The sequence below is a fragment of the Arachis hypogaea genome, chromosome 7 (assembly GCF_003086295.3).
Source record: "Arachis hypogaea cultivar Tifrunner chromosome 7, arahy.Tifrunner.gnm2.J5K5, whole genome shotgun sequence".
Lineage (NCBI taxonomy): Eukaryota > Viridiplantae > Streptophyta > Magnoliopsida > Fabales > Fabaceae > Arachis > Arachis hypogaea.
The window spans coordinates 73509785-73536975 of NC_092042.1; the positions used below are offsets into that span (position 1 = coordinate 73509785).

The following is a 27191-nucleotide window of genomic DNA, read 5'->3' on the forward strand; positions in this document are numbered from 1 at the left end:
TGTTCTTAAAGCAGATTCGTGCGTATGCACAAGGCATGTGTACAGACAACAAGGCACATTTAGAACTTGTGTGTACGCACACCACGAGAGGCCTACTCTGATTGGAGCGTGAGCACCTATGTGTACATATGCACACTTTCTATTTCTTTGAAAAGCTTTGTTGTGTTACTCTTTGATCATTCTCTCTTGGTTACTTGATTTTCATTTCTTTAAATCCTGTATTTTCTTAAAAGAAAAGTATAGATAGACAATGAAAATACTAAATAATGTGAACAATGGATTATCGGATGTTTATTTTACTAGGTGTGCTGATGGTTATTCTTATATTAAGATTTAGGTGGGTAATTTGGAGGTGTAGTGTGTTTTGATTTGATTGGTGGTTGTTCATGTTTTTCAAGAAAGTTATTGGTTATTTAGTATTACCCTTTCTTAAAAACACTTAATAAATACCTTAGTACCAAAAAATACTTAAAATTAATGAGATTATAAGATGAAATTGTAATTAAATCTAAAAAAATAAGAATTAAAAACATGAAAAATAATTAAAGATACGAACGCATCGTTACTCTTGCTCTTTTTAGAAGCATTTTTTCTAGAGTATAATTCAAGTTCCCCTTATGACTATAAGTGATACAGTTCTACAATTTTACCACTATATTAACATTTTTGTTGATATTCCTTCCCTTTTAAAATATCTATCATTTAAAACTTTGGTATATAAATAATTTTGTATATCTAAACTTAAAATTTATCTAAAACATATTGAATTTTTAATGTACTAAATCTTCAAAAGAATGGATAAAGAAGGGAATATCATTCAGGATTAAAGTCCTCTTTTTGGAAGAAGAAAAAATATGTTTTTATCTTTTTTTATCCGAACACATGAAATCCTAGAATGCTTACATGTGTAAACTTGCTCACTATATTTTTGTTTCCTTTTTAATATATATTTTTCAATAACGTGTAACCTGAATTCATGGTTAATTTGTTACAAACATGATTAACTCATTGTTTACACACATGAATATAAAAAGCTTTATGTTATATATATATATAATTTGTTGAAAGAGGGAAGCCAATTCCATGTCTGTGTGTAGGAAATACAACAAACAACATGCTGCAGAAAACACCAATTCCAACTGGCAATGCAGTGAGTATTTCCTGTGTCTCATTATCTGGTGTTGGAAAGAAGCAATTCACCACATTGGGATCAAATAATGCAACCGCCGCAAACACCATAACCGACATCACTGCATGCATGAAATCTATAAACCGGATACTATATTTAGCAGCAAGTTCAGGTGGAAGAGTTGTTGATCCATCAATGATCCACAAGCCCCTGAACGTGGCAAAACCATAGCAGATGTTTCCTTTGCTGTCTCTGAAGCTATCTGTGAAGCATAGAAGGAAGCAGGAGGCGGCGCAGATAGCTACGAGGAAAGAAGTCATTGTCTTCGCGGCAGAGTCACAGTTGCCAAGGTTTGTGAATATTGGAGAAAGAAGCTGGAATGCGAGAACAGTGCCGGTTGGTAAAAGGTTTGCCAAATGTGCTGTGCTCTCAAATGTCTGGCTAATTGCTTTCTGTACAAGGTTCCGCTCTGCTTCCGGAACCTCTGTGTTTCGCAGAAGAGGGAGCTCTTCTTCATCTTTGTGTTTATTCTTATTAGGATCGTCAAAGTCAAGCTTGATGTCCATGAACTAAAAGATTGAAACTAGAACCTGTAAACTATCTCTGCTGTTCTGTTTTTGCAGCATTGTTTTTGTTGAAATGGTATATAGCTTTATATGCAGGGAAATAACGAGCTAATATGAGTGGAGACAGAGAGTGGGAAAAGAAAAGAAAGGAAAGTATAGGAAGGGAGGTTTGTTATTTCTTGCAAGAAACACAAACTGAAAAACCTGATGATGCAGTATTATATATGAACAGGATGAAGATTTAACTAAGAAGGGAAACATTCTTTTGGCTTTTAATGCATGCAAGACCGTTAGGTGAGATAAGAGATTGATTCGTCAGAACTTGTTTATGAGGGTGTATTGGGTGTGTACGCTGCCACTACAAGTACCTTGCCGGTTACATGTTGTTGCTTCAATTTGAACCGATCGCTTTAAAATTATAATCTTTTCTTTTTCTATATTTATTATAATTTGTATTTTGAAATTAATTTCACAAGATTTGAGTTTAGTGCCTCCTGACACGCATGTTTGGCTGGGGCTGGGACCCAATGGCTGTTAAGTATTAACACGCGTTAATCTGCCAAGGGCTGTGTATTTAGGGTCACACTATGGTACAGATATAAGTTGATACAGATTTATAGATATTTTTTTATTTAATGTTGTAACAACACGTGGTCTGAATTGTGGCTCAAGTAAAAATCTAAGAGTAAAAAGAGGCAGAGAAATATACATGATTGAAAAGCCTAGAGTTATTTCAGATTTCTTTAGGTTGATTCTATGTCTTGTATCTTGTATCAGTGAAATACTCCTTTCTTAGTTGGGTTAGTACTAAAAGTAAAAAGTTAGGTATTAACATAACCAAGTCAAGTTAGGTTGAACTTGAGAGTGAAAAGATTGTGTCAATACCGTAAAATTGGTGTATGTAATACTTTAACTATAGTGAAAATTCTACCACTGTTGTGGTGGAGACTAGACGTAGGTTGCATTGCACAAGACAACCGAACCAGGATACATGATGGTGTCAGCTTCTCTCTTTCCTGCACTGTTATGTTTTCTGATATTTATGAGACAATAAAATTGTCTCATAAATTTTTTGCTGCCAAGTTCAAACAGATTCAGATTACAAGTTTGTTTTAAAAGGATTATTTTATTAAAGTAAAAGAAGGTTATAGATTCAACCCCTTTCTCTAAGCCTTCTATAACCTTCAATATTATTAATAAATAAATTGCATTTTAAATTTAACAATTTATATTTTTATATTTTTTTAAATATTAATTAAATTTAAAAATATATCACATGTTATTTTATATTAAAATATTCGTTCAATTATGTATAAAAAGATTAAAATATCATTTCGATTCATATTTCAAAAGAACTAAATACTCTTTTTAATATTTTGACAAAAATCATTTTTAGCATTAATTTTAAAAAAAATTAGAATGCCATTTTAAGTTAAAGTTTGTGGGTATTTTAGTCTCTTAAAATAAATTAAGTGAAAATTTTAGTTTTTTTAAAATGAAATTTAAATATGTAATATCTCTTATAATCAACAATATTAGGGTAAATCACCAAAACAAATTATTTTGATTCTAATATTAAGCATATGTTTTATATGAGATATTGTTATACTTTTGTCATTGTTAATTTTATGTAAATCGTTGTAGCTAGCAATGATTTTATGTTTATATCACTATAAAAAAAATATTGAGTACTGTCGGATTTAACGTTGATTGTTAGTAGCGAGATTTTTGTCGAATTTACCTGTAATAATGGTGTCAAATTCGTAAGGTTTAGTAATTACCGGCGGATTTTGGAATCTAACGGTAAGTATTGGAGGGAAACAAAAATAAAATGGCACGTTCCTTACCGTTAGATTTAACTTTGGATTTTTCAATGATAAATGAAATTAGTGAAATAATGTGTTTTGGTGATCGCAAAAGTTTTACCATTAAAAAGTCCGATAATAATCGAGACGTAAATTCAAAATGCGAACCTTCTCTTTAGTGTTTGTTCGTCACTGCCACCACTACCGTTGCTAGGTAGCTTGTCCTCTTCGAATCTATTCTGCCTCAACAACAATAGATAACAAATTCAAATGCGAATATTAAAAATAGAAATTAAAATTGTATGCTTAATACTGATACATGTTGAAATTCGATTAGATTATGTTTTGTTTTGTTAATTGAAATCTCTATATTAGATTAAAATATTTTGTTGTAAATTGAAAAAATTATCAAACTGTCCATTTTAACAGATTAAAAAATGATTGAGAAATTAAGTTATATTAAAGCATATGTTGTTTAATAAAGATGTATATTTGAAAAAAAAAACTAGTTTAACCTGTTCTTCTGTTTGATGAAAATGGAGATGGGTGTATATGTCTGGTTGTTTATATCCAACTATTTTTTTAATAGATTATATCCAGATGTATTTAATTTTGCATTATAAAATAATACACAAGTTTATTTTACTTTTAAAATTTATTAGATATCTTTTATATTTATTCTTTTGAATATTTTAAACATATTAATTCATAATTCGCTAAATTTAAAAATCAAGGTCTTAAATCTTTAAATAGACTTGAACAATGTTTCAAAGACATCATAGCTATTGATTATGGTGCTTGGACGCTATCGAAAGATTTAAATCCTGAAGAATTTAATAATAAAAACAATGAAGATTTTGAGAATGGAGGTAACATTAATTATACAAATAAATTTATTGAAGAAGACATTGCCAAAATTAAAACCAACGTGATATCATTGTTACATGCATGTTTCATCCTTCATAATTTTATAAGAATGATGGATTCTGACGATATAAGAATTTTGCAAAAGCTTAGATATATTTCGTTACAAGCCGATGAAGATAATGGTACTATTATAAGAAATAAATCAATAAATTCTGAAATTAATGAATAAGAAGAACCAACACAAGATGTTCAACCAATGAAAAAAATAAAAGACAATATAAGATATCAATTATCAAATCAAATGAATTAATATAATTAATTATTTTTTTATTATTATTAATAAATTCTTTTACGATTGAATAAAGTAATTTTATTATTATAAATGTACTTTTATATTTTTATATCTAAATAATAACATCTTTTAAATAAGTATTTTTAAATAAAGTATTTAAACATAAAATTACTTTTATTTTTGTAAAATATTTTTTTAAAAAAAAATTTCGAGAATAACGCTCAAACAAACTCTAAGATAGAGAGTCAATTAAATTTTCACGTTTTAAATCTTAAAAATTTAAAATGTAAATGAGCTATTATTTAAACTAAAATAATTTTAAAATTTAAAATTTAAATAGATATAACCGATCCAATTTAAATTATAATATTGAGTTAGATTAACCACTTGATAATTTTTTTCTTTTATTTTTTAATTACCTTTTATTTGTTATTATTTTTATTGTGAGTTATAACTTCACCCTCAAACAAGACAAATATTGTAAACATAACTGACAATTTAATAATAAATTTTATTAAGAATTATTACGATTATAAAATAGGTCTTCCAAATAATTCTTTTTTATTATGATTATAAAATAAAATATAGCATATAAAATTCATAAAATATTTTAAATTGTGGTACTTTTTTCACATGCCTGAAATAACATTTTTACAAATTGTGATAGACCAAGAATACATACAGCCCAACTTTACCTCCTCAGTCCTCAGACCAGAAAAAGTCCAACGATAGCATTTACATTTGCACCAATTTTGTACCATCCCCACATGATTTATGCGGCTCAAACCATCTCTCATTTGACCACTCTACTGCAGCAGCTCTGATCCCGTCTTGACATTAAGCTGCAAATTCCACCATCCTTCAAACCACGTATCACAATAATATTTAATTTTAAAAAATATTTGTATATCTGTATACTTTTGATTTTTTTTATACTATAATTAACCGTTTTTTTTAGTGATAGTTATTGACCGTATTTTTATTTATCTTTTTATGCACATCTTTTATGTATTTATTTATTTATTTTTTTGGATTTGGCACATTTTTTATTTAACTTTTCGGACATGTGAACATGGACTTGTATAGGTTTGATTAAGGAGGATATCGTATTGGAAAGCTTTCACATATGCCATTGTACTTTATTATTTTATTGCTATGTCAGTATGCAAAAGCGTTAAGATATATAATATAATATTTAGATGGTGCAGATGTGTAATTAAATAATGCTGTAGATTATTGAGAGAAAGAGTGCAGGTAGATTTTAGCACTGATCATTTTCTTAACCCGTTTTATTCTTATGAAAATGACGTTGTGTCCTTTTCCTTAGCCAAGCTTGAGAGAAAATTGTCGGTTGGGACATGCAGCCGATAGAAATAGTGGACCCATATTTGAAATTGGGTAATATACCATTCCAAAATAAAGATTTTTTTTAAATAAATAATTTAATTATTTTAATTATCAAAATAAATAATTTATAGTGTATTTATTAATTTATATTATATTTATTTACTGTAAATGAGATATATGTATTTATAAATAATTAAATATAATTTTTAAAAATAATAAAAAATATTAATAAGTTAAATTAGACCAAATTTTTAAAAATGGAACATTTCAAATAATACGAAAGATGGATGATTTTAAATAATAGAAAAGATTGACGATTTCAAATAATAGAAAATATTGACGATTTCAAATAATAGTTAAGTGTGGGGAGACTGTGCCATTTGAGCTATTGCTCGTTGGCTAAGAGACTATGCCATTTGAGTTATTTGAACCATTCCATTTTTAAGATTTTTGTTTAATTTAAATTATTAATATTTTTTATTATTTTGAAAAATTATATTTTTATATTTATAAATATACATATCTCGTTTATACTGTAAACGGGATAATTTTAGTATAAACCAGATATATAAAAATTGAAAAAATATACCTATCTCGTTTACACTGTAAACAAAGTACGTACAAAATTATCTCGTTTATAGTATAAATGAGATAAGAGAGATTGATGTATTTTCGTAATAATTTTTATAATTATTTATTTTAATAAATAAAATATTTATTTAATTTATTAAAATAAAAAATCCTTTTTAAAGTTATTGTTAAACCCTTCAATGATGCTAAAAATGAATGGTTTGCTTAGTGGTAATTGTAGTCGTACGCATAGTAATTAAGCTTTATTGGAGTTGCTATGTTATTGTATGTTGAATGTTGAAGAAAACTGAATGTTAGGTTTAATGAGAATGAAAGCAAAATGGCTGAGTTTAAAAAAATTAATGTGAGCTTAAAAAATTAATGATCTTGGTAGTAATAGTTCTGTTACATAAAAAAATACATGTGAAATATTTAATTAGTAACATATTGAATGAGATTGAATGTGAGTGTTTTTTTTTAAATAAGAGAGCTCAACAACACAATAAGTGGAGTAAGAACAATAATAAATAAATAGAAAAGTTAAAAAAAATTCGCAAAGAAACTTATCAATCATTTTTTTCTCCTTCTTTTTATAGTGTACTCCTGATTGAATTTGAGTATTGAATGGTAAATGCTTGTGTAACCTGTTACGGATCTGATCCACGGTTCCTACATCTGGAACAGTCCCCGAACCCAATAACCCATGTCCGACCTGCTTTGCCCTTCTGGAAGGCCTGGAACTGGCCCACTAGAACTTCTAACTAACAATCAAATTCAAATACCTCCCTTATCTTAATCAAATAAGATAAGATAATTACCATCGCCTATATAAAGGGGAGCCCTAACCCCATCAGGTACTCATTCACTCTTCACACCTTTTACCATTTAGATCCATTCTGACTTGAGCGTCGGAGTGTCTTTGTAGGTGCCACCCCCCATTACTCCAGTAAGAGGATCTGACATCCGCCTCGGCTCGCAAGTCTCCAATCTATCTCTCCACCCATACCAGAGGCATCCAGTACATTGGCGCCGTCTGTAGGAAATTTGCAATGTCATGGCGGCATGCGGATAATCCAGAAGAGCAATCTTCAAACTCACTCACTTGATTTCTTGCTTGTAACTGAGAGCAAAAAAGAATGATGTTTCTTTAACTTGCATCACCTTCTTATTGATTACACACCTTCGCCCTACTCCAACGGCGAAATCCCAAAAAAAAGTTTCTTCGACTTGCAATCACCTTCTTAGTGATAACACTCTTTATGCACCTTCGCCCTACTCCAACAGTGAAATTCCAAATCCTCTGAGCCCAAAATCTCGCCACCCTTTAGTGGGACACGTCCACCGCTTGGACCCTCTCATTCACCACTCCCTCATCCGTCTCTCCAAGCGCTATGACCCCATCTTCTCCCTCTACTTCGGCTCCATGCCCACCGTGATTGCTTCTTCTGTTGAACTCTTCAAGTTCTTCCTCCAAACCCACGAGGTCACCTCCTTCAACACCAAGTTCCAAACCTCTGCCATCCGCCGCCTCACCTATGACAACTCTGTTGCCATGATCCCCCTTCGAACCTTACTGAAAATTCATACAGAAGCTCATCATGAACGACCTCCTAAACGCCACCACCGTGGCCAAGCTTAGACCTCTCAAGAGCCAAGAGATCAAGAAAGTTCTCAAGGTTCTTGCATAGATGTGGGGGACTGCCAAATCGTGGCGGCATGACGGAGAACCTCGAAGAGAAATCCTCCAACCAACACCCCAACTCAAACCCACGAAGCCCAACTCCCGAACTCCAAGATAACACTCCTCCCACCCATGGGAGGATAACAAGCGCGGCACATCGCCAACCAACCCCAACCCAGCAACAACAAAGAGAAGAGAAATGTCCTCCCATTGAAGCCTGGCCACCCGATGGCCTGAAAGAGAAGGCGGTCCAGATAATCCAAGAGTTGTGCCTCAGGGTGCAAAACCTCAAAGGCCGAGTTACACCCAAAGAACGGTACCACCCGGAGTATGCAAGCCAAGCAACCTTCAGGACCTGATCTCACCGTGATATCAGAAACACTAGGCTGCCTGAGCAATGACACAACAAACGGCACGATCGCAACGTTTCCCTAGACCCAAAACACCGACGCGAAGAAGAGGACCGACGGCATCCTCAAGGCCAAACGAGCAGGAAACATACACGTGATAATGGAAGCCATCCCGTTCACAGAAAAATCTTTGAGAGCCAAACTCCCAAAGGACTTCAACAAGCCCACTGATATGAAATACGATGGGACCAAAGATTCCCAGGAACACTTAACGGCCTTCAAGGCCAGGATGAACCTGGAAGGAGCTGCCGACATGGTCCGGTGTAAGGCCTTCTCGATAACCTTAGCCGGCCACGCAATCAAATGGTCCAAACGGCTCTATAGCCAGCTTTCATGACATTTTCAAAAAGTTCATGGCCCAGTTCACCACTAGGATCACCAAAGCAGAACACCTCATCATTTTACTCGGAATCACCCAAAGACAAGATAAATTCACAAGAAAATACCTCGATAGGTTTAACGATGAGTACCTAACGGAGAACGAACTTACGGACTCGGTCGCCAGTCTCTGTCTAACCAATGGCCTCATAAATGAAGACTTCTAGAAACACCTCACCACCAAAGCAGTTTGGACCATGCACGAAATTCAAAGCATCACAAGGGAATACAAAAATGACGAAGAGGTAAGCCAAGTTGTGACTGCCAACAAACGGCAACACGGTAACACAGCACCTCGTAGTAACCCACCACCAAGAGATACACCAAAAGAGCACCTCAAACCCGTGAACGCCAACCGACCACCCAGGGTTGGAAAGTTCTCGAATAACACCCACTACCCACGCCCAACACTGACATCTGCCACCAAATAGCGGAACAAGGAATCCTTCTGAAGGCGCGACAGAATGGACATCCAAATAACAGAACGGATATCCAAATAAGTAAACGGCTACCCAGGGATCGATCACCTCGAGGCCAACAAAACGGATATCCAAATAATAAAATGGATATCCAAATAAGCAAACGGCTACCCAGGGATCGATCACCCTGAGGCCAACACAACGGACATCCAAATAACAGAATGGATATCCAAATAAGTAAACGCTACCCAGGGATCGATCACCCTGAGGCCAACAGAATGGACATCCAAATAATAAAATGGATATCCAAATAAGTAAACGGCTACCCGAGAATCGATCACCCCGAAACCAATAAAACGGATATCCAAATAACAGAACGGATATCCAAATAAGCAAACAGCTACTCAGGAATCGATCACCCCGAAGCTAACAAATGATATTTTTTTAAAGTTTGGATTATTGGTGTGTTATTATCAAATATGGAAGCATTTAATTAGAGAAGTAGAAATCAGACCGTTCGATTGACATATATAGTTGTAAATAGTTCAACAACATTGCAGTTACTTACTTACAGAAAATGATATGTATGTTAGGGTAAATTACTCTTTTAGTTATTAAATTTTGGATTAAATTTTATTGTCTATAATATTTAAAATATTTTATTTTTATCTTAAAAATATTTTACTTTATCCTAGTTTAGTCCTATATTAAAATTAATTTTTTTCTTTTCAAAGTACTATTTTTTGTTCTATTAATATGTTTTTGTTTCTCTTATTATTTTATCACGATATTTTAAATTACAACAATTGTCATCACCACTACATTTATAATTTCGAAAAATTTTCACATATGCCAGTATACTTTACCGCCCGCAGATGGTGAGGTGATTTACCGCTCACCAGGTGAGGATCGTGGTACTGTATCGCTCACCAGTTTTCAGGACGACGATGTCTGGATTAGCTACCGGACATGTCGGGTTGGCTATATAACCGACAGATGAGACTCATCAGTCATAGGGCAGACATACATCATATACATATGTGTGTTTTGCTTGATTGTGCATTAATTGGGCTTGCCTATGTGATTACAATGCTTACTTGCTATATTTGCTACCTGCTGTATCTGTATCCTACTTGTTTTTGCTTTGTCTGTATTGCTTATCTGTGCACCAGAGTTTTGGAGAATTCAAGGAAGGCAGAAATTAGGGCTTAAGGTATAAAGAAATTAGAAATAAGAACCTTAGATAACCTATCCTGTTTATGGTTTTCTATTTATAAACTTTAAGATTTAAATCTAAGTGTCGAAGTTCTAGAATCGCCTCAGGCTTCACTGGACTTTATATATTATGTATGTAGACACCATTACCATGCTGAGAGCCTCCGATTCTCATTCCATATCTATGTTGTTGTTTTCAGATGCAGGTCGAGATGTGCCTCAGAGAGCATCTGGAGGTTTCTCTGGCAAGCAAAGTTGGAAAATTACATTTTGGAATTGTCTGTTATGTATTTTCTATTTATTTCTTCTCTTATATATATATATATATATATATATATATATATATATATATATATATATATATATATATATATATATATATATATGAATGATGTTTAATCGAGGTTTTTTTGGAGAACTAGGTATTTTCTTTATGCATGTTGGGTTTTACGTTTACGAGTGTAATGCGCTTTTCTTTTCGCGGTTTTTGCTTAAACCTTTCTTTAAAGCTCCTAGTTACAAATTTACTCAACTATATATACGTATATATTTTATTCTTAGAGGGCGTAATACATCACCACCTCTATTTTACGACTTAAGCGTAAAGCTCTGTGAGGTAGGGTGTTACAAAATTCCTTTTCCTTCGGCCCGCAACAGCGGCAGCTGCATCCATAGCTCCGCTTGATTCTGCAACAACAGAAACAGCTTTAATTGCAACACGCAATCTCGATAACTAAATCCTAAATCATCAATGTCGCGAAATCCTTAATAACATACAACAGAATACTAACGGCAAGGGTTCCAAAACAAAGATATTACTGCAACAAAAGAACAAAGCATCAACGACCTCTGAATTAATCCAATAGTAGCTCCGACAACTATCCCAAGCGGAAGCGGTGACCAGAAGCTTCGGCGATGGCAACTGTAACAACCATGCAGTGACAATAATGTTTCCGAAATTCAAAAGAACGAAAACTAGAAGCAAGACCCTTACCAGCAGTGGATCTTTGCGACGGCAGCGCTATTTTTCAGTGACAGAGGCTCGGTGACCGCATCTCCAACAGCGACAATGGAAACTCGACGGCGGTGACTCGACAGCTTCGCCTCCTTCATCACGTTGCATCATCTCTGTCTCTATCTCTCTCTTTGGCTTCACCATGGACGACAGCTAACGACAGCAGCTGCGGCGATGAGCTTCAGCCGCGACGAGGAACGGCGGAACAACGTCGTTCTTCCTCTACTTTGGCTCTCTCCTTCGCAAACTCTCTCTCACACGGTTGGTTTGATGGGGATGGCGATGGCGAGTCCCACCAACGTCGACGCGTCCCTTCCTCTCTTCTCTTCTATGTCTTCCTTTCTCTCTTCTCTCCTTTCTTTCTTTCTTTTATTTTCTGAAGCTGTTGAGTGTTGGGTTTGGAGAAGGATGGTTACGGCACTGGGAGAAGAGTCAGGGTGGGTCAGGGTAGAAAAATCAGGGTTTTGTTAAATTAGGGTTAGGGTGTGATTTGAGAATTTTGGATTAAATTGGAGTTTAGTAATTTTAATCAAATTAGGGTATAGAGTGTTAATTTTAAATCTTATTGACTCCCTTAAAATTATTTTAAAATAGTATTTGTTGTTTCACTTTACTAATTAGCTTTCAATCAAGTACTCTACTTTAAAATATAAAATAATATAATTAATTTTTTTTCATTCGCATTAATTTTCAAAATCTCAATTACTTAAATCAAATCATACAAATTTTTTATTATTTTTCAACTACTAAACTCTATAATTTAAATATAAAAATAAATTTGATAATTATAAAATTAGATAAAAAATTTTATTTAAATAATCAAAACTTCATTATTTTTAAAATTCTAAAACTTTAAATTGTAATTCGAAAAATACTCAATGATAAATTTAGATAAAAATTTTAATTTATTTTAAATTTAATTTGTCAAAACATATTTTAATTATCTTTAATAAAATAATTTTTAAAATTAAAATTGTTATTAAATAAATAATTTAAAATTTTTTCATAATAATTTTTTTTAAAAATTTATGGGTCTTAAAATATGTGTCGAGTAAATATTTGGGTGTGATTAGGGTTACAGAAAGTAAAAATATCAAGGTGAATAGATCTCATAATTTTATTTATTTTATTTTTCTGGTTATTACGTGCATATATATATATATATATATATATATATATATATATATATATATAGGGAGAGATTTCCATATTATTTTGATATGAAGATAACATGATAAATCGTTAGATAATTTAATATATTTGACTAAATATATTTAACTAATTATCTAAAAGTTTAAAATATTATTTTTATGTAAAGATGTCATTATATAAATATTTTCATAGATGTATTGATACATCAAAGCAATACATATAATTCTACTTTTTTTTTTGTTTACAATAATCAAACTCTTGCATTATTGATCTCTTCTGTTCATTTTTCTATTTTTCACCCTTTACTTACTGCACAAAATACAGCCCTTTCATGACAAGTCAGCTTTTTAACGAGAAGAAGGTTTATGATCGTGTTTTTTCATTATGGGAAGCATTTAAAAAATAAGTAAAAATTACTAAAAATAAACTATTACGATGTCTTATGGATGTTCTTCGTAGTTGGGATGATATAGTGGCAAATCTTAAAAAAAGATTTTAGAAGGATCAAATATATAACTAATAAGTATATAAATTATGTAAAAGTGTTTATATTTAAACTAAATGTGTTAATTATTTTATTTTTCAACCATTATAAATTTATAATTATAGAATTTTTTAAAATTTATCAATATATTTTTTATTTGATTCTATGGTACTAATTATTCTATTGTGCAAACATATTTTAACAATGAGATACAATATTATTAAAAAATTAGACTTGTTTTAATAAAATTTGTATATTGTTTATCTAATAAATAATGTGAAATTAGTTTATTTATTTTATTGTTTAGTTGAAAAATAATTTTGTATTATAAAATATTAAAATTACTAAATAGTATAAAATCATATATTTATATTATTTATTATTTCATAGTTAAATTTTTTTAGTAAAATCATTATATTTTAAAATAATTAGTTTGTCCTTCTAATTATAAACTTAAGAAATATTATTTATAATTATAATATAAAATAAATATTTAAATAAATAAAAATAAAAAATAAAGATTTGATGATACTGAAAAAAAAAGAGAGAGTTGTAGCAAAATTGAATCTATTATCATAGAACATTGTACAAAACCTAAAAAAAAAATGAAAACCAACTCAAAAATATTTAAACCTTTTGAAATAAGTGGTAATAGTTTTTTATTTTATAAAACAGAAAATAATACATAGCTCAAAAAATATTACGTAAAAGTTTGTGGAAAGATTTTTTATTATGTAACTTCTAAATTTATCTTATATTCTACCAATTTTCGTCACCTGTATATTCTATATTTTTCAATTTTTCGTTTTGTCTGTTCCCCTTTACTTTCTCTGTTTAATTATTATCTTTTTTTTTATAAAATTTGTCTGAGTTTGATTCTCAATGATAAATTTTAAGATAGACTGATTTTTTATACAGATAGGGAATGTGAATGATAGTAAAAAAAAAAGTTAAATATGATTTTGATTTTTAACGTAAAAACTGTTTGTTTTAAAATTGTCTTTTTTATTAATTTTATTTTTTTTTATTACCAAAGTACTTCTTATTCTCTTGTGCTAAGAAATGGTATTGTAAATAACTCATATTGTTGATGGTTATACTAGAGATGACATAAAAGTTGTTATAATTTTATTATTCTTGTATTTGTTTACATTGCTCCACTTGAGTATTGAACACTTACTTTAAAATAAATAAATATATATATAATAAATAAAAAAAGGAAAGAAAGGATACAGAGAATCGGGGGAGAGAAAAAAAGTGGGGTGCGTGCGAAAAACAAGGGAGAGGGGAGGAGGGAGATGGGAAGGGAAGAAGGGGGAAGGGAAGCCGCACCACCATCCTGCCATCTGTGATCTGTCACTGCTCCTCCTCTTCGCCCTCGCCAACATCATCGCGCCTCGCCTTCGCTGTTGCACCTCCTTCTCGCCGCTCGCACTGCTACCCGCGTTTTTGCCGCTACTCCACAACCCTCACCGCCCGCCGCTTCTTCTTCTTTTTGTTGATGGTTCTGAGTTTTGATTGTTCTGATTTATTGAGTTCTGATTTTCTTATGGTTAATGGTTCTTCTGATTTTCAATTTTGTTGATGGTTCTTCTGATGATAATGATGACCATGATGATAATGGTGGTGGTGGTGGTAGGTTCTGGTTCAGTTTGGCCTTCTGGTTGATTTTGGTTGATTTTGGAAAAAATTCTGATGATGATGATGATGACCTTGATGATAATGGTAGTGATGGTGGTGGATTCTGGGCTTAGGCTTCTGTTCTGCTTATTTCTACTGAATTTGGTTGATTTTGGGAGTGAAGGGGAAAGATATTTTCGTCTGAAAAATGATTTTAAAATAAACTGAAATTTTGGAGATCATTTTATAGCAAAAAAATAAAAAAAATCGGAGACGAAATCAATTTTCGACTTTTATGTTGGAGACCAAAATCATACTTAATCTAAGAAAAACAAAATAAACTTAACATTATTCGTGATGCACATACAACAATATTATGCCAGATGTTAAAACATTTTTCATCATGCTAATTGAAAATTTTGAGATTCGATGTAAAAATTTTCTTTGTTTTAGAAATTAAAAATTTTAATATTTTATTTACGAAAAAATCCGTGAAAAAATGTTTGGTTTTATAGAAAGAAAAGATCAATCTTTTTTATAGTTTAATATTAAAATTAAAAGATATATATTATTATGGCTTAGAAATTATTTGTTTCTTTTTTTTCTCTGTGTCTCATTCGAGAATATACACGTGTGTGTGACAGAGAGAGATGGGGAGATTTCATGATGCTGTTGAAACACTAAAGAAGAATGATAAATTTTACGGTAAATATGTAGGTTTATAAATTTTTTATTTTATTTTATGGAATGAGAGAGAAAATAAAAAAACAGGATTCATATATTGAATATTAATAAAATAATTTAAAATAATTATAAAAAAATTATACTCTTTCTTTATATAACTTCAATTTATATAATAAAATGTCTAAAAAAAATTGTATACAATTTTAACAGACGGGTATTATCTTACTAAGCAGCAGACTTCAATTTTAATAGCTAGTCCCAAACGTCTGAATTATTAAATAATTTTAATAATAAACTATATATTTTTTAAGTTTTTTAATAATTATTAAATAATTTTTATTTAATTTTATTAATTATTTTTTAATATTATTTAATTTTAAAATTTATTCTATATTTTATAAATTATTATTTTATTTTTAATGATATATTTTATTTATCTTTAAAATTCTATCATTAAATTTTATATAGATCAATCTTAAAATTAATTTTATTTTAATTTAAAAATTTTAATTTTATCTTTTTCGATCTTAAAATTATTAATTTTATAATCTAATTTATTATCAATTTATTTTTTAATTATCTAATTCTATAATTATAATCGTTTACGAATCTCTCCTACTATAATTATCAATTTGTTGCAACGATAATCATCGATTATGAATTGGCAGGTATATGATTTTTACAGTTATAGAAATTACAATCTACAAAAAATCAACTGACTTTTTATTCAAAAAATCAATTGGTTAGTGAACAAATGTCCTCCATTATGTTGTTTACAGTTCGCTCGTAAATCAATCGATTGGTTTGTGAAGAAAAGTCAGTATTTATGCAATTAAATCGATTTTATTATTCATTCAATTGATTGGAGGAATAAATTAATTGATCGAATTTATACATTCCAATTGATTCAAAGAAAAATCTACTTAATTAAAATGGTTGAGCATTGTCAAAAAAAGAAAACTTACTAAAAATATTTTTTAAGATTATTTTTTTTTATATTTAAAAATTATAAGACTATTTTATTTTTTATTTTTTTATATTAATTAATAAAATTAGCTATACACATATTAATATATGACATAATTCTTTAGAAAAAAATAACTACTTTAAATAATTAATACAATTATAAATATTATTTTATCATATAAAAATATTTTAAATTTTTTTAAAAGTTCTATAACATCATAAAATAAAATAAGAGAAAACCATATAAACACCCAATAGAATATTTTAGGAATGAATTCAATAAGATATTTTTAAATTTAATAATTTTGTCCGACTCAACAATCATTTTGTTTTATCATTCGTATCAAAATTTTAAATTTAATTAGAATGAGATCGATGTTATGTGTATACTTATAAATAAATTATTATACTATATATATAGTATATTCTATTATTGTATAAAGATAGATTTAAAAACATATAAACTAATGTTAAATTTTAAGTGTTTTATATTAAAATTATTTTGCAAAATATCTTTTTGAATTCACTTATCTATATGAAACATAAATTTTTTATATTAGAGTGATATAACATGAGTGCATGACTATCTCAAAAAAGCATAGCCATGTTCATGAATTTATCCTATTGTATATTTGAACATAATTTTTGCACATAACAACTACTAATAGAATAAGGTTGTCCACGTTTTAGGGATGCTATATATAATCTAAATTAATTATTTTAAATAGAATATAATTAGAAAGACATACTATTAGTTTGAAATATAGTTGTTCAAATAGTAAAAGAGATAAAATATTACTTCAACATATAAATACTCAATAACTAATTTTAAACTAAATTTTTTTAATAATTTAGACCGGTAATATCTAAACATTTAATTGTTTGTGTATATATTTCAAAAGTCATCTACCGACGTCATAACTAAAAAATTATATTCGTCCACTTCATTACTTAAGTAATAGAGTTTTAGTTTGAACCACATTTAAGTACGTATATCTTCTAATCTTGTAATACTATAGTCTAAAAATTATTTTTTATATATCTGAATGTCATCGTCCTTATAAAAGCTTGCCAGGTTAATTTGTTCCAACACTCTTACCTATTTCAAATTAAAATGTTATTAAAGAATATAATATTAAATTTGAAAAATTGGCATTCAGCTAGTGTATTATAACATCTTAACGATGATTAATTTTTTATCATTAAAATAAGTGTCAAAGTGATAGATTGTGTAATTCTTAACGAAAATTACGATTAGATTATATATCTAAAGCATAAAAAATACGTGAATCAGTTGTACATTTTTATAAATAAAAGATTAGAAAAAATACTTACATTTTTTTTATTTTCTACGTCAGCATTTAATTTTTTTTAAATATATAATATATCATCACTTTTATTAAAATACCCTTTTAATTAAATAAAAATAAAAAATAAATTTTATTTAATTTTAATGAAAATACTTAAACATCCTTCCTTTATTTGATTAGACAAAAATATCCTTTAAATACCCCTATCTTAACAGCTTTTCCCCTAAGCCCTAGCTTCTCCACCACCGCCGCAAGGACTGCCGCCGTCCGTCGCTCTCAGGCACTACCATCGTCGTCTGGTCGTCCGTGCTTCTTCCTCCTTCAAGAATCGCAGCTTCTTCTTCCTCGATCTCGGCGCGTCAGTTCCTGGTATTCATCTGCTCCATCGCACTCCTGCCGCCATCCGTCGGGCGCTCAGCCACCATCGTCTTCGTCTGGTCGTCGCAGATTCTTCCAACCCACCACCGTCTTCTGAGTTGTGTTCGTCGCCTGGCCTCTGTTTCCGTCACGATTCTGCCCCCCTCTTCTCAGACTACTCAGTAGAAAAACCCATCTCCATTCCAGTTTTCTTCCTCCGAGTTCAGAGAGCAGAAGCTCAACCAAGAAAAAACCCTTAGGCTTCGACGGTCAGTATGTACCCGAAGCCATGCATCATATCCCTCGAACTTATTTCTTATCAATGATATTGTTATGGATTTGCTAAGGTTCGTTTTGATATTTTGTTGATCCTTTAGTAGTGTAGTTGTGACTTGGTTGTTCACTTGTGCGTTTTAGAGTGAAAATTGAGTTTCTGTTGTGCATTACAGGGCTTTAGTTGTTTCCACTTTCCAGAGCTTGAACTTGTTTCTTATATATTACATTGTCCTGGATTTGCTATGATAAGGTTTGATATGAGATTCTGATGGTCTTCTTAGGTAGTGACTTGATTATTCATGAATTTGATTGTATAAATTGAGTTTCATTGGTGCTTTTATGGGACTCTTGTTACCGGAATTAGAACTTGTTTTTATTAATGCTATTATACAGGATTAAAGAGTCTGTTTTGAGATTTTTGATGATCTTTCTTTTTGGTAGTGACCTGATCTTTTCGTGAAGTTTGCTGTGGAAATTAAGTTTCTGTAGTGCCTTATGAGGCTTTTGTTGTTTACGGAACTTTAACTTGTTTATTATAAATATTGCTGTTGATGATTTTCCGGTTACAGATCCGTAATTGATGAACTGAAGCAGATCAAAGTTGTGAACATGCGTAACAGGGTAACACAAGTCAATTTTATTCGCATTGTGGTACTTTATTTTCATTGAACAAAAAGCATCTTGTGATTATGCATGCTGTTTTATGCAGGAATTAGTGCTGGATTTATTGCAGTCTGTTGTGGAGATAATTACTTATGGTGATAAACATGATCCATCCATTCTTGAGTAAGATCTTGTTGGGAAAATCTCGTTGCTTATGATCTTGTTAGTATTATCTTGAAAATTTTGAATTTTGTATTTGATTAAATGGTTCAGATGTTTCATGGATCGCCAAGTGGTTGCGGAATTCGTTCGAATGCTTGATATCAGTGAAAATTCAAGAGTTGAGGCACCGTTACTTCAGTATCTCAGCATAATGATTCAAAACATGGATAATGAACATGCAATTTGTAAGACTGTTAGTATTTCTTGATGTTTCAGGCTAAGGTCATTAGACTTTAGAGTTTTACCTATTTTTCATACATTGTTAGGCATGAAATAGTTATTTGAGTTGAAAACTTTAATTTTTTTAATTGAAGATCTTTAGACCCATCAATAGTGTGATGCACGAGATCTTATGCTATGCGGAAATGTTGTCAAATATGGCACACAGAATCCAGATGGTCTGTTGGTACTTTTATATTATCTACTGGTATGTCTTAGGCTTTATACTGGTACTTAATCCAATATGCTGTGCTGACTTTGCATCTTGCAGACTATTGTTTCAGCAATGGTTATATTAATAGCATTATTTTGCATCCGTATGAACTTGATGGGGAGACTTGGCCCCATACTATATGTCTTTTCTAAGGTTGTGTTGCAAGTTTTTCTGTTCTAAATTTTCTCTCATCTTTCTTTTATTAGTGAATCACATAAGGGTGTAAATTTTCTGATTCTGATATTTTGTTTCACATGGTTTTATGTTTGTTGTTATCTTTTAATATTTATTCTAAAAGGAGAAACTAACTTTTGGTTCATTTCTTCATTCAGGGCTGTTAGTGGTAAAATAAACAGACACACACTTTGCCTTCTTGTGAATGTACATGGGGTAGGTCAAAACTTGTAAATATGATGGTTTGTTGCTGTATATTGAGCTAAAATAATTGTCTTCTCACTTTTGAATAGGACAAGTGAATAATGAATTCATCCTTTTTTTGTTGAATTTACTATGCTAGAGTAGTTTTGAATTACACACGTTTAGAAAGCTAATGTAATATCATTTTTGTTGAGAAAGATATCGGTTAAAAATATATGCAGTTCCTATCTTGTATTAGTTATTTGTTGAAACCAAAGCACGAGAAAGCAATCATTACCATAAATTCGTGGTGGAAGTGGAAAATTTGCTTGTTTTCTCTGGCAAAATTCAGCATGATCTTCTTTGAAGCATTATTCAATTGCAGGATGCTGTAGTTTCCTTTCCCTTGTACACTGAGGCTCTAAGGTTTGCTCATCATGAGGAAAAGATGATTCAGACAGCAGTACGTACAATAGCTCTCAACATCTACAATGGTATACTGCTCTCGATCTGCTTTTAAGTCATAAGCATGCCTTAGTGCTATATTTACAGTATTTTGGGTCTTGGTTTGACAGTTAGTGATGAGATGGTCTATAAATTTATAATGACGCCACCAGTTTCAGACTACTTCTCTGTCATGGTTGGCAGATTACGAGAAATGTGTATTCCCTTAGATGCTTTTCTCCATAAAAAAAGGGTATAATCATTTGTTAGATATTTTTCATTAATTTATATATGCTCGAGTGATTCTGATTTATAATGATACTGCCCTTTATTCAAACAGGGATATGGACACTCAAAAAAGAAGAAATTGATTGATTCTTGAATCTGATAAAATTGTTGATGAACTATACTACTTGAAAGACATTCTTAGTGTTGATGAGCCTTGATTGAATCAATTGGTTACTGAGAATCTCCTGAATGGGCTTGTGTTTCCTGTACTATTCTCATTACCAGCTTCAATGAATAATAATGTGAGATCTGAGAATTTCCTGCTAATTAGTTTACTCTAATTACTGTTTCCCTCTGTTGTGGTATATCATTGCTATATCAACTCTAGTGTTAAAGTCTGTTAATACTTGATATGAATTGACGATAATTGATAAAACAAATCTCTAACTTGTGAATGTTTGAATATATATCATGATATATTGGAAATTTCCCACTTGGTAATTGCCTGCTTCAGCTGATCTTGCTAGTTGCTATACTTGAATTTATATCCATGATTTATTTCCACGTGATGCGCTGATTCAAACAATATGTTCTTTTACCCAGGGCTCAGATTTATCTGCTATCACTTCACTATATATCTTATCACGTCTTCTTCAAGTCGTTGGGGGAAGAAGCATGATTAACAACGTGGCTGGTGTTATCCTGTATCATGTTTTAAACTTAAATGCGAGAACTCTGAGCGAAGGGAACGCTTCTGATAGCTCTGGTGTTATTTCAATTCCGAGCTGGTGTATTGTATTGCATTGACGGAGAAACATTGCTTTGTTTTACATAGCCTTAAGAAGCCACAATGTTTCACAGGAAAATGATCAAGACCTTGATCCCATGGACATTCTTCCTCGGGGTCATGTTTTGTTTGTGTAAAATATTTTCCACTTTTATTATTACTCTATTAGGCATCTCTGTCAATTTAATTCATTATTTCTATGACACCCAAGTCATGAGCCCAAAAAAAGTTTTATCGGAAACGAAATTCTTTCTTTCAAATGGAGATGTTAAAGGTTAAGATATGAATTTGTAGTTCTATAACATAGCCCTCTGCAAAACCAGAATTACTGTGAAAATTGAAGTTCGTGACACTCAATCATGGAATGTCTCTAGCTTGTGTTACTATTTATAATGACATGGAATGTCTCTTCTTTTCACTTCTAATATAAGAAAACTGTGAGTTCATAACAGAGTTACAATTGTAGTTTCAACCGCCATTCAAAATTCTAAATTAAATGAAACGAATCATCAACTTCAGTGAATTTCTTCAAAACAATGTTGAACTTAATTTTGAATTGCTGCATAAAGATATAAAAGATGATTCAGATTTAATAAAGCCAATAAAAAATAAATTAGTCAACAAATGAGATGCAATAACTTTCTTTCATTCATGTGCTATTTTTACACTTTCAAAGGAATGATACAAGGAAGAAATCAAAATGGACAATCTTCAAAATGAAAAGAAAGAGCCTTCTGTACAAAATTTGTCTCAACTAATCTATGTCAATCTCTATGATGTACAAAAACTCAAAGTATTTATTTTCCTATAACTTTAAGCAATCAATTTCTGGGAAGCAGCCAGTTCAACTGTTAAGATGAAAGATGATTTGCCAGCATCCCTCAGATACCGCACGTCTCCATTCATCAGCTTCAGCAACTTTCTGCTGATGAGCAGACTAATACCCTCCTCGGATTCTTGTCCCTCTCGTCCGAACATTTGGTTCAGTAATGTTTTCGAAACACCAACACCATCATGTGTTATGCAGCAAAGATATAGAATGGAAAAGACTACCAAGAAATGGCTACAGTCATGTCATCCTCTGCCAACTACCAATTTAGAACTGAGAAGATCACAATATGGAACAGGTTTTTTGACCCTTTCTCTTCTTTTTGTTCTGCTTTGGAGGCTGGAGAACTACTTTGATGGCCGCATCAAAAACAGCCTTCACATTCTGTATTCAAAGGCAGATATCATTAGGGACGTGATATTATCTAACCTTTGGAACTTTTATAGATGCAGAGAACATATATGTACCTGCTGTGCTTTTGAACTACATTCGATGTAAACTGGAGCACCGATAAGTTTTCTCAGTTCCTCACCCTTCAACAAAGAGAGAAAATCAGATCACTAATGTATAAAGTAAGCAGATGGTCTCTCTTATGAACACCAACTGAAGGCTAAAAGACAATGAAATAAGACACAAAGCGATAGCAATGGATATTGGTAATGGAAGCAATGAAAGCTAGGAAGTACCTGCACTGTGGTGATAGGCGCTGCACCAGGATGATCTAGAAAAAACTGCTTATCATCCCGAAGATGTACACAAGTCGCATATTGGTTGTCAAGAAATGCCCAAGCAAGTTAATAATGACATCTTTACAATGAAAGCATTAAATACATATAATTAAGTTAGCACTATATATGAGAGAAAACAAATTCCAAAAGAAACTATATGAAAAATTGAGACCAGAGACAAAATTTTCAGAATAGAAATTCTACTTTTGTTATTGACTATCAGAAATGGAAATTATAACGAGTCAATAAGAAAAGAACTTATGGAAACACCATCTCCACCATGGCAAATTACTCATGTTAGGTAGTAGCAATCTTCTGTCACTTTAAACTTCCTAATACTCTTCATAAATCAAGGTTTTTTCAAGATTTATCAACAGCCATTTAGTTTTTAAAACAATCATTACATTAGCCTTTTAGTTAAACAAGGAGGTAAAGGGAAAAATTAAGAAAGCATTCCATGAAATGGTTTGGTATATCTGAATCAATTCTTGATTAAAGTCATGAATTAGGTAACCTTCGAGGATTGAACTTCCTTCTCTAAACCACTACTGAATAACAAGCAATCAAAGGGAAAAAAATAACAGCAATGACATTGGAATCCAGAATCTATTCCCCAACTTTCTAATAATGAAAGAAACACAGTATTGAGTAAAAGACAGCAATTAGTATGATAATAAGATGAAACTTCACAGGATCACGGAACTACTATCATGCTGAAGGTTATCAGGTAGATAACAAGGGCATCAAACATCAAGAAGGTAAAGAAAGAACAAGAATCTAACCAAGTTTTGTTCCAACAAGAATAATTGGAACACCAGGAGCATAATGTCTCAACTCAGGAATCCACTGGAAAAGGAGGAAAAGAAAAAATTAGTCCAGAGTAGAGAGAAAAAAGAACAATAATAATAATAATAAGTATATACCAATCTTACTTTCTTGGCAACATTTTCATAGCCAGCCCTGCTTATGAGAGAGAATGCTAGCAGGAATACATCAGCTGCCTGAAAATTTTGGATCATATTTGCCATCCCATTCCACACTGGTACTTGAGTCCAAAATCCCAGAAAAAAGGAAAAACCCCACTTGCACTAGAACTCCCACATCAAGAGGGAATGATCAAAATGCAAAGAAATATCCCTCGGCAAGTCCGTATTTGGATATGATCTTGTTCCGTCTCTGTTCAAATTAACAAGTTAATAAGATCAATTAAAACTGAAAATCAAAATAACAAGAACAATTAACATTTTAAACTACAGTAAACTAACAACAAAATAAGAACTAGAAAACATACTAACCATGAAAACAACAATAAAAAAACAATAACTGAATAATTAATACAAGAAAGAACAAGAAGGAAAAAAAATCACCCTAGGATGGAGCAGTTCTGAAATTCAAACAGTAGAGGGAAAGGGAGGAGCTTTAAATCGCGACGGAGATGGCTGAATGGAGGTGGACAATGGTGGAACGGTGGCTGAAAGGCCGCGGAACAGAGGCTGAACAGAGGCTCGAACACACGGCGTAGAGGACAGAACAGAGGGCTAAGTAGCTCGAACAAGGGTTGGCCAAAAAGGGCAGAACAAGGGTTGGCCAAAAAACAGACGCAGAAGCTTGGCCAAAAAGGATCATGCTTTTAATGCTTCAAACATGAGATCTTCTATTTGAGAGAAGTATAAATTAGCAGCCATCATTCTAGCCAGCAAACACACATCCCTTGTAACTTCAGGGGTTACCCTAGGGTTACCTGTAATGGACATTATACATATGAAGCTAAGAATCAAAACTCAAAAAGAAAAACAAACAAAGAAATAGCAGAGCATCATGGAGGAGGTGAAGATATTTTAAATCCATTCCACATGAATACTTTGAAGATAATTAAGATTAAGATTTAACGAGAAATAAGTTTGTGTGCTAATCTTTGGAAAAAAAAAGTAAGGTACCATCACGATCTCCTCCCATCCAAGAAGAGAATTGAATAAGAGGGCATTGTATGGGACACGCTCATTTATTCCGATGTTCTTCAGAGCTGTGTCGACACAAAATCAAGAATGCACCTCTCTTTGGAGAGCCTCATCAAGTTCCTGCTTATCATGATAAAGAGGACAATGATTACCAATGAGGTCAATGATTTCCAAATTCTGGTGAATTGGAACGATAAATTTGTAGTTAATGGACTATAATTATTCCTGAGTCCAGTGACAAACCTTCCATGCTTTTGCAGCAGAGATCGACGAACGGACTGAGTGGGATGAGCAGTTAGGACCAAATCTACAGTTTGCTCCTTCAAAGCATCAAACACTTCCTGTGGGGACTTTTTCAGGTCAGTGACAAGCCTCTTGAAGGTTTCTTCAATGTCAGATTCAGTGATGGCAGAATTCTCATCAGCAAAATCGCCCATCTTTAATAGCTTAATCCTTCTTCGGTAGGCAATTTGAACTTCTTCTGCCAAGTTAGCCAAATTAAGCATGTGGGAAAATGATTTGGCAATGACAATAGAATCCCCAGCATCAAGACCAGTTAGCATATTCCCAAGTTCCTCCAACTTCTCAGTCCTATGCTTCCTTTCATACTCAGCTGAAAGCTCATAACAATCTTGATCCTATTAAGCATCAAATTGTTTAAACTATAAGGCACAACAGGAAAATAACAAAGAAAGAAAAAATTACAAAACAAAGCGAAATATTGGGTTCTTCTTTTTGAGTCAGTGCCAATCCTTAGTATGTAACATGTTTGAGAGTATTTGTGCATATTAAACTTCTCCCCTCTTTCCTAGATTCAATAGATCAAAATATTACCAGGAAAGAAAAAAATTCATACAGATTTTGTGCATCATATCAAAGTGGACCTGAATTTATTTACTTAAGAGTTTGCATTTACTTATGGCTCTAAAACAAAATCAAAAAGTGTGAAGTCCCCTGGTTCTAGATTAACCTTTCTGTTGCATTCCAATTGCTACAATTGAAGAAAAACCACTGACATGCAACATACTAAGGCCAAAAGAGTATAAAAGAGTATAAAAGAACTAAATTTCAATCTCCAAAAGAGTATAAATTCATACATAGTCAAATGGAGAAATTAAATAATCCGGCAAACAAATACCAACACAAACGTAAACAAAATATAATGTCGTATGTCACTAGACGACTCATATGCCCATAAGAAAATAATAAAAACAAAAATAATAATAAATATCCTATGTTGCAAATCTAATCTTGTGAAAATTCATAATCATCACGATGGTGATTATCATTCAGCTTATTAAGATTTTCAATGGCATTATTTTTTACCGTATAGCTGATCGTATTATGAATCTTTAACACGAGTGAGACTGCAATCTTCATGCGAACCCCATCATCCACCTAATAAAATTTGAATAATTAACATTAGGCTTAACTAATTAAATATAGAAGAAAGAACGAAGGAAAAGATTAGTGCATAACATTACCTTTATGTTAAAATTATCATCTTCAAAACAAGCTATCATCCAACTTGCAACCCATACACCCGCGTCGCTCCTACATATCGAGGAAGCTATATTAGAGTATTATATAATTGCATAAATTTCATATCAATAACTACTAATTATACGATCTTACGATCTAGCTTCGAGGGTCGGAAGGCCTTCCGGCTCTTCAAATTCAAATTGTGAAGAAATCAGATTTGGAGTGGTCTCAAAGTCATAGAATGAACGATCTTCCAATACCTCGTCCAAATAAATGGCCTGTTTATGTCTATGTTAGAGTTTGTTTTTTTAGTCATATATGTAGATAATTAACAAAAAAAAGGAAAATATAGTTACTAATTTCAAGGTTGTCCTCTTTCGCTTGAACTGTTTCTCAATGGGTAATGGGTCTAGCAAAATGATTTGTCCTTTAACACGATCAATCACTACGAGGTACCAGTGTTCATGACCTTCGTAAGTAGTCTCAGATATAGGGATAAAGACCTAATCAAGAGAAAGTCATTTTAGTTATTAAAATTATTTTATACCAATATTTGCTAATATGAATTTAAAATGAT

General features: G+C 31.7%; 2 protein-coding genes and 1 long non-coding RNA gene across 9 annotated transcripts; 1 reads left to right on the forward strand and 2 right to left on the reverse strand.

The window, feature by feature from the left end:
• Window positions 1-913: 913 nt before the first annotated feature.
• Window positions 914-1884, reverse strand: LOC112703432 (protein DMP6). Its single transcript, XM_025754879.3, has one exon. It carries the CDS (start codon window positions 1693-1695, stop codon window positions 1042-1044), a length of 654 nt encoding a protein of 217 aa, XP_025610664.1. The 5' UTR covers window positions 1696-1884; the 3' UTR covers window positions 914-1041.
• Window positions 1885-18074: 16190 nt separating this feature from the next.
• Window positions 18075-21822, forward strand: LOC112703433 (protein TRANSPARENT TESTA 9). 7 transcript variants are annotated; one of them, XR_003811214.2, is made up of 10 exons: window positions 18075-18614; window positions 19113-19164; window positions 19253-19329; window positions 19420-19561; window positions 19683-19795; window positions 20134-20191; window positions 20544-20652; window positions 20734-20855; window positions 20943-21132; window positions 21434-21822. XR_003811214.2 is itself a non-coding variant. In XM_029288046.2 (9 exons), the coding sequence occupies exons 1-9, from the start codon at window positions 18601-18603 to the stop codon at window positions 20982-20984; spliced, it is 729 nt and encodes a 242-aa protein (XP_029143879.1). In that variant the 5' UTR covers window positions 18075-18600; the 3' UTR covers window positions 20985-21822. The 7 variants fall into 7 exon arrangements, 5 of the variants coding, with proteins under 5 accessions (XP_029143879.1, XP_072055737.1, XP_072055738.1 ...); XM_029288046.2 differs by having other exon boundaries at window positions 20943-21822; XR_003811216.2 differs by lacking the exon at window positions 20734-20855 and having other exon boundaries at window positions 18076-18614.
• Window positions 21823-22399: 577 nt separating this feature from the next.
• On the reverse strand, window positions 22400-23358 carry LOC112701592 (uncharacterized). Its single transcript, XR_011863519.1, has 3 exons — window positions 23133-23358; window positions 22914-22979; window positions 22400-22830 (listed from the first exon to the last, which is right to left on the reverse strand). It is a non-coding gene; the product is annotated as an uncharacterized lncRNA (long non-coding RNA).
• Window positions 23359-27191: the final 3833 nt, after the last annotated feature.

Bases quoted from the DNA above. Each gene is read 5' to 3' on its own strand.
- LOC112703433 (XM_029288046.2), top strand. The intron at 19,330-19,419 runs GTAAGATCTTGT...TAAATGGTTCAG, and splicing joins CATGATCCATCCATTCTTGA to ATGTTTCATGGATCGCCAAG. The intron at 19,796-20,133 runs GTATGTCTTAGG...TTCTTCATTCAG, and splicing joins TACTTTTATATTATCTACTG to GGCTGTTAGTGGTAAAATAA.
- LOC112703432 (XM_025754879.3), bottom strand. From the start codon at position 1,695: ATGGACATCAAGCTTGACTTTGACGATCCTAATAAGAATAAACACAAA.